A 13,186-nucleotide genomic window follows, 5' to 3' on the forward strand; every position below is an offset into this window, starting at 1 on the left:
GATATGATGAGATAAAGTCATCGAAGCCCTACAGTGTCAAAGGGGTAAGCTGCCTTGCCAGGCTCTGTCTCTATGTGGGCACCTCTTCACTGTCTATGTCCACTCCTCTTGCTGAAGCTTTGTGTATTTGTAGGAAGGTGAGTGTCCCCTAAGGCTTCAGGGGGCAGGGAGAAGAAGGATGTTTGACAGCTATTCTTCCGGTAATGCCATTTCAATGCTTTCTTTTGATCTAAGCATATCACCTGATGATAAAGATGAAATCACCAATGAAGGCTCATATAGTTTTTTCGATGAGATTCAGAGTTCCCTGAACTTGGGGTAATTGCTCCCTGGTTGGCATAACCTGTGAGTGTCAGTTTAGGGGTGGTTACCTAGAAAAAAAGAGTTGCTGTATGTAAACTGAAAGTCTGCAGGGCAAGTGGAGGATCTCTAGAGGAATGTCCAAGGGATCTATGCTTGATCCTGAGCTGTTGAATATTTTTGATAACTGACTTAGATAAAGGTATATAAGTCATGTTTGTCACACTGAATGGCAGAATAAAAATTCAAAAAATGTAAATACTGAGTTAAACCACTGGTTCAAGTCTACAAAGAAGTAATTTTAAAAAGATAATCAAAAGATTTAAGTATGAGAAGTGAATGGCATTGATAAAGAGCACATCATCTGAGAAAGATTAGGCATATTAAAAGATTAATAATTCAATGTGAGTTAAGTTTGATATGGTTGTTTAAAAAGAAAAAGACTGTCAACATTGCATTATATTAATCATTTCAGTAATTAAAAAGTTATATGGTAATGCTATATTCTGTCATGGTCAGACCACATCTGGAGTATTGAATTAAGTTCTGATCATCGCATTTTAATATAATGATGAAATGCTGGAAAGTTTCCAAAGAATAATCAGGACAGAGGTCTTATTTATATCATGGCATAAAAAGATATGGAAAAGGAATTTTGTCACTTGTAAAATGGGATGTATAACCTCTACTGTCCCTCTTATGATCCCACCAACCTAAACTGAAGATATTTAGCCTGGAAAAAGATATTTATTAATTAATTAGGACATAACAGCTCAAGTATTTGAAAGGCTATCACTTATATGGGTAGTTCCCAAACTATTTTGGCCTACCGCCCCCTTTCCAGAAAAAAAAATTACTTAGCTCCCTGCAAATTAATTTTTTTTTAATTTTAATAGCAATTAATAGGAAAGATAAATGCACCTGTGGCCATCACTGCTTCCCCTGGATCTCTGCAGCACCCACCAGAGGGCAGTGGCACCCACTTTGGGAATCACTGACTTAGATGATGATTTAGATTTGTTCTGCTTAACCAGAAGCAATTAGTACAAACTGCTTTAAGCTACTAATGTAAAGAAAAAAACCTAAACAATTAGAATTTTCCAAAAGAAGAATGGGACTGCATTGGTAGTCACATATACCCCTCACTAGATAGCTCAGTGGATAGTGCAATGTACCTGAAGTCTGAAAGATTTGAGTTCACATCAAGGCTCAGACATTTACTTACTATGTAACCCTGGGCAAGCCACTTAGCTTCTGTCTTCCTTAATTCCTTCAACTGTAAAATGGGATAAAAATAGTGCCTAGCCAATTGAATGTAATGGACTTCTCTACTAGCACCAATGCAATTATACAGGACAATTCTGAGGGACTTACAAGAAAGAATGCTATCCACATCCAGAGAAAGAACTGTGGGAGTAGAAACACAGAACAAAAACATATAATTGATCACATGGTTTGATGGGTATATGATTGGGGATGCTGACTTTAAATGATTTCTCTATTACAAATATTAATAATATGGAAATAAGTTTTGAACAATGATACACGTAAAACCCAGTGGAATTGTTCGTTGGCTCTAGGAGGGGGTAAGGTGAATGGAAGGGGAAAAAACATGAATCACGTAACCATGGGAAAATATTCTAATTTAATTTAATTAATTAATTAAAAAAGAATTTTAAATAGTGCCTACCAATTTGGAACTATGCCCAAAGGGCTTTAAAAGACTGTCTGCCTTTTGATCCAGCCATACCACATACCCCAAGGAGATAATAAGGAAAAAGACTTGTACAAAAATATTTATAGCTGCACTCTTTGTGGTGGCAAAAAATTGGAAAAAGAGGGGATACTCTTCAATTGGGGAATGGCTAAACAAATTGTGGTATCTGTTAGTGATGGAATACTACTGTGCTCAAAGGAATAATGAACTGGAGGAATTCCATGTGAACTGGAATGACCTGCAGGAGTTGATGCAGAGTGAAAGGAGCAAAATCAGGAGAACATTGTACCCAGAGACTGATACACTGGTAAAATCGAATATAATGGACTTCTCTACTAGCAGCAATGCAATGACCCAGGAAAATCCAAGGGATTTATGAGAAAGAATGTTATCCACATCCAGAGAAAGAATTATGGAAGTAGAAACAGAGAAGAAAAACAACTGCTTGATCACATGGTTCAATGGGGATATGATTGAGGATAGACTCTAAAGATCACCCTAATGCAAATATTAATAATATGAAATAGGTCTTGATCAATGACACATGTAAAATCCAATGGAATTACTCATTGGCTACGGGAGAGGGTAGAAGGAGGGAGGGAAAGAACATGAATCATGTAAAATATTCTAAATTAATTATTCTAATTATGGAAAAATGTTCTTAATTAATTAATTAAATATAATTTTTCAGATCACAAAAAAATAAAAAATAATTTTAAAAATAGTGCCTATCTCACAGAGTTATTGTGAGGATCAAATGAGAGAATATTTTTAAGGCATGTAGCACAATGGTTGGTACATAGCAAGTGCTTAAAAAATATTTGTTTCCTTTCTTTATTCCTCCTTCCCTTCCCCCTACCCCCTCAATGTAAAGGGAATTCTTGATCAAGTACACATCAAGCTTAATTGACTCTGAGTCTAGTCTAACTTGGAGACTGTGGGATTCATTAGGGATTCTTATCTATGTCCTTTCATAAATTATATTTATTTCATTCATTCATCCATAAAGGATCCTCTCTATGACATGACAGGAGCCTTCTTCTAGTCCATTTAGTATTTGGTAGGTACTAATGTAGAAATGGATTTTCCCATCCTCTATTCCTTTCATTTGCTATGTCTTTGGCCTCCTTCCTTTTATATTCATATGTATCTTCAAGAGTACATTTTACAATGTTTCTCATACAGTTTTCTTTTTTGAACACTGTGACCATGAAACTAATCCATTCCTTCTATGAAAAAAAGACCATTGATTAATATTGAGTAAAGTATTTGGAGTCAATAAGATGGATTTAATAATCAATCCTTTCCAACCACAACCTAGAGTCCAAAAAAGACTAATTAAAACTTTTGTGTTTCATTTTCATAGAAGCAAAAATATTAATAATGAAAGGATACAAGAATAGAAATCATTTATGGCTGAAAGACTGGTAATCTCTACAGCAGATGTCATTGAGAACTTCTTGATAAGCTTGGCTCTATTCTTCTGCTTATATCTGCAAAAGACAATAATGTTTCCAGGTAACCTGTATTGTTGATATCCTTCCATTAAACCTAAAACCCTATAGTTTCTCATGCATTATTTTTTAATAGTACATGAAATATAGAAGCAAGTTTTAAGATTCATTATATTGGTTAATTTAAACAATATCAATTAAAATATATAAAGTTCATATTTATAGCAAAATATATAGCAAATTTATAGCAAAAAAATATAGCAAAAACTTAAAGAAAATAAGTTGAATGAAGGGAGGGAAGGATAAAATTCTAAAAAAGGTATACATTTTTATGTGGGGGTCAGGGAGCAGCTTGGTGGAGGAGTCAATAGAATGCCAGATCTGGAATCAGGAAGATTCATCATTTTGAGTTAAAATCTCGCCTTAGACACTAACTGTGTGGTTCTAGGCAAGTCACTTATCACTGATTGCTTTGGTTTTCTCATCTGCAAAATAAACTGGAAAAGGAAATGGCAAACCACTCCAGTATCTTTGCCATGAAAACGCCAAACAGATTTCATGAAGAGTTGGATACGACTGAAACAACCAAACAATAGTAGAATGTGATATAGTAAAGGGGGAAAAGGGGTTTTTTAGGGTTCAATATATTAAAAGATGGTTGCCAGAGGATTGAACTATTATCAATCCTCAAGAATAATCTCAAATCAAAATTGACTTTTATGGAAGTTTATTTACAATTAAGGAGAGGATATAAGGAAATAAGAATCTAACCCAGTAGGTATTTTACTATGATCCTCTAATTAATCCAGGTAGATCTTAATTAATCCTCAGCGAAGAGTCTGGCCCTCTATTAAGGAAGTTCCTTAAGAGAAGTTCTGGAAGATTGAGTCAGTCTTTAAACTCACCACCTCCATGAACAAGAAGAGGTCCTTCGCCAGAAGCTCTCTTCCATCAAAGACCTCTCGCTCACTCAACTCCCTCTTTTTAAAGGAGTCACTTATGTGTCACTCCTGTGCCTTCCTCCTAATTTGCATGTCCAATCACAATAGATGATTCTCATAGTACTGCCTAGGGGGCAGTCAGTTGATTCTGATTTGTCACCCACTCTAGTACACCTGGGTTATGGACTTCCCAGAATTAAAGGTGTTCTCACCTTTTGTGATTAATCTAAAGATGGGCAGTGTAGACTTAATCTAATTATCATTACATATATATATATATATATATATACATATATAGTAGTGTAGTAGTATAGGCTTAATCTAATTATCACTATATATATATGTATATATATAATAAATAGAATTCCCCTCTCATTACACAGAAAACATCCTCCTCCATTCATTTAGAATTTAATAAATATGCATAAGGATTGCCTTCCCATCTACGATCTTTTCTCAGTTACTAAGGAAGGAGTTTTTTGTGTTTCTACATAAAAATGAATCTTAGATATTTATAAAAATGTACAGGAAGAAGTAGGTTGGCTTTGAAAAAGTGACATTTCCATATATGAGGAGGACATAAAAAGAAGGACAATAACCTTCTCATACCTGATGTAACTGTGGAGAATATATAAGAAGTTATCTTGGGCTTGGGAATACATGATAGGTGAAGATTCCCAAATGAACTGAAAGAAGAAAAAAGTGGCAGAGCTTGAAGAACATAAGGAAAGGAAATCGAAGGAGATCATCACAAATGAGAAAAATCATTGTAACCTACACTAACTTAACTAATCCCATTTTACAGATATGGAACTGAGCATTAAAAAGGTTAAGTAATTTGTGGAAATCTAAATAGCTTGTAAATTTCAAAACTGACTACCAAGCCAAAGTTTTGTTGTTGTTTCTAACAATTTCATATTGCTTCCCTCCAACACAAAGCTGGTGGAAACAGTATTCTGGGTCTGAAATATCATTGGCAAATAATGAAATGAAGGATCAACAGATTGAGTATCCAACTGGAATATTTGTTGGAGGAGCCTGGCTGGTGTCAAAACAGTAGCTGATAGAGTGGCCTTTTGAACTTAAATGAACTGACTATGACTAATGTAACTACAAAGGCTACTATTTATTGCCAAGTAAATAGTAGCAAGGGCTAGACTAGTCCTCTATTTGCTGTGTAGTGTGTACCAAAAGCATACATGTTGTGAAGATTTATTTTTATATATTGCATTCATTCCTATGTCGGAGCCTTGGATTAGAAAGGTCTCAATCCCTACATCAGAGTCCTGGGCTCCATCCTATCTGTGGACCTTTGCATTTTCTTGGTCCTTAGGAATTCATAGGAATGTCCCCCCCTATAAAACCTGGTTATTGATAAAGCCTCTTCTTACCTATGTGACCCCATTACCTCTGGGGATGGAGAGGGTTTGAGTCTCTTAATGAACAACCTCCTCATTAACAGTTCACCAATCAGATATGTCTTAGGATGTCCTAGAGGATAAACAATGAGTTCCCAAAATGGATTTATAGATCTGTCTAATGGACCTTTAGTGTCCTTGGTCATTAATTAATCTGTTGGCTATGTGCTAGACTAATCAATAAATTGATATTCTTACCCAGTCTCTCAAATATCTTAATCATCACAATTTGTCCTAAATTGCAATGGATAGGATACAAAAAGGGCAATCACACTTGCAAGCATAGCAGCATTAGTAAAAAATTACTCTCTAATTTTAAAGTTACAGTAATCATTTGTGGCATCTATTAAAATCATTAATCTGGGATAAGTAGGATGCCACCTTGACTGACAGGGATAGCAGTTGAGAGTTTGGAATGTTGCCAGGTGCCGTGAGCCAGGGGCAAACATTGGTTGGCCCCCCACCCTATATATACCCCTTAAGAACTACAGTTGAGAAGTCTCAGATCTCTGAACTGGGACTTGAGCAAACATCTTTGGTTCCAACTGGGCAGAGGGAGGTGAAGGGTGGTTAAAGGATGGAAGAAAGGGTAGGCCTGAACCTAAACCTATATCCTGTGCTTGACTGAGAGAACAGGTGAGCCATCAATATCATTGGTAGTAGAGCTGAGAGAATACATAAATCATCAATTCATATCTACATCAATAGCCTTCCCTATTCTCTGGCTTGGCTTTGGCCATGTCCAGTCAGAGACAGCGAGAGGGTAAAGACCTCAAGCTTCTACCAGCCTAGCAATCTCCAGTCCTGATCATCAATTAGCTGAATAGCCAAATATAGCAATAGGGTTTCCAATTCCCAGATCTAATACCTTGTTATCTTTCCCCACCAATAGATAATATAGTGATTCAACAGAAAGTACCTTCCGGAGTGGTTATTCTATTACAGCCCTTGGGAAGGAAGGATTAATTATGCAATCAGATCTCAATCATTTCCAAGCCAATCAATAGCCTATTATCAATCAATCCAACCTCAGGTTGGGCCTAGAGAGGTTAACCATCTACCTAACCTCTCAAGAGGTCCCAACCTGGGCAACCATTGGAAAGGAGTCACTGACAGGTTTAACCAACCAAACCTGTCAGGGAGAAGAGGGATAAATTACAGCAACAGCTAGTGTGAGGGAGTGGGTGTTCCTCCTTCACCAATTACAGTTGGCTTAGGCCTTGAGCTCTGATCCCTTCTTCATCAATACTATTCCTAAGATCCACATACCAGCTATCCTGTAATATCTAGAAGGGAGATCTATAGGGAATAGTAATAGTAAGAGAGGAGAGACAGAAAGAAGAAACAAAGACCTGATCTCAAAGCAAGATATCAGATTATATACACATCATCTTATATACATATATCTCCAGAGGCTCTCTCTCTATTCCTTTTTAACACATCATGGGCCAAGATGGGAACTTCTGGGGAGAGTAAGGATAACCATCCTTGCTTTGTGTCAATCTACTTTTTAGATACAAATATTTTCATACTTTAAGGACCCATGGTTTTAATGGTGTGAGTTCAACCACCACCAACAATCCAAATATAATCCCTCTTAAACCCTCATAACTAGTTTCACCACACAGAATATCTTAAAACTTTCGTTAGCTAGTGGCCAATTTCCTTTCATTTACTAAATTAATTAATTAATTCAGCAAGGATACATTACATATATTGTTCCAGGCACTATACGGGTGCTAGTACTAAAAAGATAATAAAACTGTGCCAGCCATTAGGGATCTTACATTCTTTTGGGAGGTTTGTGAATGTGGTGAGTTTGTGTGTAGAAGGTTAAATACAAAATATAAAATGTACTAGCAACAGAAAAAGTTTCATGTATAGGAGGCCCAGCGAGTTTAAATGTTCTGTCTGTGGTCACACATGTCACAGGCAAGATTTTAATCTAAGCTTTCCTGACTCTAAGAATACTATTCTACAATAACACACTACCTCCTTCAATTAATCAAAGACTTTTGTGGATGAGATCATGCACTCACTATATTGAATCATGGGCAGTAGAGAAGTCACTGAAAGTAGATTATCAAATTTAAGTTGCTGTCAGTCATTTATTGAAAATTGGAAATAGCTTTGATATCTAGAAATTCTTTACTAAAATTGCATTTTTTTCAAAATAGGATTCTACTTGCTAAAACTCCTATTTCTAACTTACAAAAGCTAGATATGAGAGGTAGTTTAGCAGAGTGGAGAAAACTGGCCTAAAAGCCCAGAAGAGTAGTATTCAAATCCCATCTCTGATATATTGATAGTGGGATCCTAAGCAAGTCCCTTAACTTGCCAGTGCCTCTGCTGCTTGATGGCAACTCTCTAAGACCACTGGCTACAGAGAAGATACCAATCTGAATTGGTAGAGGGAATTTCCTTTTCCAGGAGTTTGCATAAACAATGAAATTAGTCATATTCTTCTGATACCTCAGATTATTTGATGAATTACCTTGCCAAATTTACTCACATAAAATATTAAGTAAAGAGGGAATAGAGAAAAAATGGAACCAGGTGGCACTGATCAAAGCCTAAGAAGTTCAGGTAAACAAAAAACATAAAAATTATTACAGAATTTTGTAGTTACTAGGGTCAAGAAATGTTTTATATAATGGAGAAGGTAGAGGGAAAGGAGGTATGTAAAAAAAGAGATTAAAACAGAATGAGGGGATGTCCAGAAGCAAGATTTTTTTTCTTAATCAGGCATCAGAAATAATAATATTACAAAAAGTGGTAAAAAGGTTAGATTTAAAGAGGAAGATAGACATTTCTCTATCTATGACTAAGGGGAAGACTAATTGTGAAAACAAGTCTAGAGAAAACCATATAGAAGTATAACAAGGGAAAATGCCATAATTGTTTGACTTGTGATTACTACAGTTCAATTCTAAATGAGATGTAATATTATAAATGAAGAATAATTATCAGTCATGGAGAAACTATAGCAAAAGTTACATAGAGAATATTTATCAATTGTTGACTTTTGTGACAGTCACTTAAACTTACAATGTTTTTAGTTATAAAACTGGAAAAAATGTACCAAACTTTAAACTGTTACCTCCGACACATTATTTCTATAACCATAGGCAAGTCATTTAAATTTAATCTCTCAGTTTTCTCATCTACTAAATAAAGATAATATTTGTATAGTCAATCTTCATTGGGTTGTTGTAAGGAATATTTCAACAAAGGGAAGTTTAAAATAATATATATCATAAATATGAAAAATATTCTTCTATTATATAGTTTATCAAGTGTTAGCCTTATTTGAGAATATGTGAGAATAATTCTATTTAATTTTGTGTTATAAAATGCAGACAGATTTGCAAGTATTACATTTTTAGGAAATATTGTTTTCTTCAACCCCACAAGAATGTACAGATAAATACAAATATTCAAAATGTATGAAGAATAGTTTTGCCTACCTTTTTATCTCATCTTTGTGCGTGTCAATATAATATTCTAGTAGATGAAATTCGGAGCCAGAGGACAGTAAAATAAAAGCATCCATATAATAAAACTGTGTGACTCGTACAGGTTTACATAACATGTCCTTGTCCTTAAATGGAAAAGTTGGAATTACTTTTAAAATATAAACAGTCATTATGATAGCAATAAACTCTATTGTAAATATTTGATTATTCTATTTAATTACCAACTTGCCAACCATCTAAATTTAAAAACATGATTTGTTAAGTAAAAATTATCATAGCTTTTGTTATAGGCAAATTTATAAGGTAGGATATAAAGATAAGTAAAAAGATATGTAGCAATGCACGGGCAGCAGGAAGCAAGATCTTGGCTGAGTGACATGGACATTCTGTGTAGAATGCAGAAGGAGCTGGAGAAGGGGGTTGAGTGGTGAACTGTCAAGAGCTGAAGTAAGGAGCTTGGCAGCTGAGATCCTGTTAGCTGTCTGTATCCTGAAACTTTGGAGACCTTGGGTGAGAACATCAAGCAAGTGCCTAGACTAAGGGAAGGACAAGTCACCAATTACAGAGTGCCTTTAACCTTAGTTTGTGGATTTACTAGCTGACCAAGGATTTGTTCCAGTACCTGTAACATCAAGGATTCAGCTTGGAGCAGTATCTATAGTGGCATGAGAAATCCCCTTGCCTCCAAACCAGCCACTCCTATTCCAAAGAGACTGTCTCTTTGTGCTAGGGCCAGAGAAAAGCCTGCCATTCTAACTGACAGTTGGCTATGCCCTCTTTATTAGTTTAGTCAAAACCTCTTCCACCTTCCTTCCCTTAACTTTATTAAACAGTTTATATAACTTCCTGTTTATTTCCTTCTCCACAACCAATAAGGACCCACTATTATGTAGTTTAATCCCTGGCTTGAGTTGGAGGGACATTCTCTCAGTGCTGTCACCACTCATTCCCAAGCTCTGTTCTTTATTTGTGGGGGTGGGGGTGATTCCCTTGTGTTATTTGTGTCCTGGAAGTTTACCAACTAACCCCATCATTCCTCCTTCTCCCTCTACTACTCCCATGTTTTATTTACCACTATACTTTCTATAAGTAACTATTCTTATTTGGAGAAAAAATATGCAATTCCGAATGCTGCTACTTAAGAGAATGTTTTCATTTTGCTTTTTTTTTTTTAACTTTTTTAACATATCTTGGAAGTAAAATACTTGTTAGAAATAAGTTTCATCAAAACCAATTCAATTTTTTGTTCAAATTCTCCTAATACTTCATAACATTAAGCTAAAGTTATTCATGTATTTAACACAAAATATTTTAACCTCATATTGTGTATAACTATAATTTACAGGTTCTAACATAGTAAACACTTCTTTAAAAAAATCTACTTTTGGCTATGTCTCATTCATACTTTAGTCATCTAATTTTGACTAATTAAAACTCTTCTTTATTTCTCTTCCTTCCCTGCTATTTACATTCAATCTACTGAAAGTAAATGCTAAAATGAGCTTTAAATTCTCACTACTTTTTATGTTATATTCCTCCTGTGGTACCTTCACTGACTTGTTACATCATAAAAAAATTAGCTGAATTTCTTATAATTACCTTTAAAGAAGACTCCCATACTCATTTTGAACACAAAACTTCACCCACTATTTGGCTTTTTTTGTTGAAAACTTGCATATCATTCTCTGTTTCCTTCCTAATCTCACCATCTATATTCTATATGGTCACCTACTATTAACCCTAAACAACTGACTTTTCTTCATCATGATGTACTTCACTCATATAGCTTTTTCTTGTCTATTAATATTTTCTCAAATATAAAATGGTATTACAGTACTGGATATAGATAGAAATTCACTTATGCTATTCTAGCACAAATATCTCCCTTCCCAACTTGTTCCAACTATTTTGTCAATTTCAGATAACTTAATAATTCATAGATGTGTCTACTTGGATATGTGAAACATAAATATCAATGAATAAACATTTTAACTAAACAACAAATTTTCAATCCATGCAAACAAAACTATTCCTAGTTGACTCATTTTTAATATTCTTATCTACTAGATTTTAAATGACAGAAAATTAAACAGCATATCTGTTTAGAAGTGTTTGTAATAGCTAGCATTTCAAGGTCATGAAAGTGATCATTTGGAAAATGACAGAATATATTAGATATGAATTATTCATTACCAGAAATACTGTAGACTCTGTAGTCCTAACTGACCAGATCCTTAATGTTCTGTCTTCTGAAGCAGAAACTAACCATTTCCTGTCATGACTCCAGCCAACTGAGCTCACTGCCCCATCATGACCTTAAATAGAACACACAGCATGAAAACTTCTCAATACAATTTTTGACATCTAGACATTATAACAAGAGTCAGCTTGCCTAATATTTTTACATAACACACTAGTAATTTAAATCTTTAGTGATAATTAATGAAGTTAGAGGCATTTTCTGGTCATTGACTAGTGATAATATGATCCTGAATAATATATTACCATACAGTGAAACTTGTAAAATTTTGCAAAGGCTTTTCTATCAACATCACTTCTGTGTCTAGATGTTCACTTTATATTCTGGATATTCCCTTTAATACATTCTGACCATCATAAAATGCCTAGGTATGTACAAGTAAGAAATATTTATTAAATTATTAAATAATGGGGTTCACTATTACATATGATTTTCATCTTAAGGGAAGAGTCTTAGAACATACTTGTCTTGTAAAACAAGGTCCTGGTGTAAAATATTTGAATTTGTAACCAATATGGGGCAACTTTGGTTGAAGAGTGAAATGGATCCCCTGAGAAAAGAAAAGCTTTTTGTTTTACAAAGAATGGTGACATGGGCTCACAAATGCCATAAAATTGTAATAATTCAGTGGCCATAATAAGCTTTAAATGTGGTGACCCCTGTTGACTCTATATTGCAGGACTCCTGAGGCTACTATTGGTTGAACTGAGAATAACAATAGAGAACTCTGCTGTCTTGCTAAGATATGTGTCCAGAACATGATGTGATGGAGAATCTACCAAGACCTGTCAGACATGATAACTACTGTTACTTCTGATCATTCACATTGTCATAAAAGATATTGGCTAGAAAGAATTGCTAAGGATTTTGGATTCTTGGGCAAATTAAAGATCTCAATAATACTCAACAACAAAGAGTTCAATAACAAGAACATTGTGCTTTCATCTGTGTTGTCATTCAAAAGCAAAGACTTCATAAGAAAAAGGAAGATTTAGAAAATAATTGTGAAGGTATGTTCTCTTATAGAAAACAGTGAAGTCCATCGCATGTTTTCCTTAAGAAAGCTCTCAAATTTATAATCAGACCATTCTCCTAAAAATCTCATGAGGGCAAAAGAGTAGATATATGTATTGGTGGAAGTTAATGTTTTCTAGGTCTCCTCTTCAAAATAATACTAGCTGATTTTTTGTCCCCATTCTTTTGGCATTTTTCTATTTGAGATACTTTAAAAATAAGTCCTTGGGCCCTTTGCAATTGGATCATTTTTGGCACAGACTTCTTTGGTGTGTGCATAGTCATATGTAATCACTCTCCTAGACTTCATCTTAAGTAGCACTTTTTTTTTTCATCAGCATCCAGTACCGAGATGTCATAAGTCTAAATGCAGGTTCCACTGTCATTGAGAGTAATAAAAACAAATCTTGACTGTAATGCTCAAAAATCTGTTATCATTGATTATTCTCCTTTTTTTCTTCTTTTTTTGTATTAATTCTATAAATGTTAGAGGATATTGTTTAGAGAGTTCTATCATGAAAATTACTGCAGACTCATTTTTATTTCATCTCACGGTAAGATTGGTTTATGATTTGCCATAGTCCTCTACGATATTTTGTAAATGAG

The 13,186-nt window shown here is 34.7% G+C and overlaps 1 protein-coding gene across 1 annotated transcript in view; it reads right to left on the minus strand.

Moving 5' to 3' along the window:
* Nucleotides 1–13,186, minus strand: part of WDR27 (WD repeat domain 27) — a 302,935-nt gene that overhangs the window by 223,401 nt on the left and 66,348 nt on the right. Inside the window, exons 17-19 of the mRNA XM_044675486.1 lie at nucleotides 11,500–11,621; nucleotides 9,298–9,431; nucleotides 3,413–3,510 (exon numbers count right to left, since the gene is read on the minus strand). Of these exons, the coding sequence (XP_044531421.1) occupies nucleotides 3,413–3,510; nucleotides 9,298–9,431; nucleotides 11,500–11,621 (354 nt within the window). The remainder of the gene's footprint in view (nucleotides 1–3,412; nucleotides 3,511–9,297; nucleotides 9,432–11,499; nucleotides 11,622–13,186) is intronic.

This window comes from Gracilinanus agilis, chromosome 4, assembly GCF_016433145.1.
Source record: "Gracilinanus agilis isolate LMUSP501 chromosome 4, AgileGrace, whole genome shotgun sequence".
NCBI classification, from domain to species: Eukaryota; Metazoa; Chordata; class Mammalia; order Didelphimorphia; family Didelphidae; genus Gracilinanus; species Gracilinanus agilis.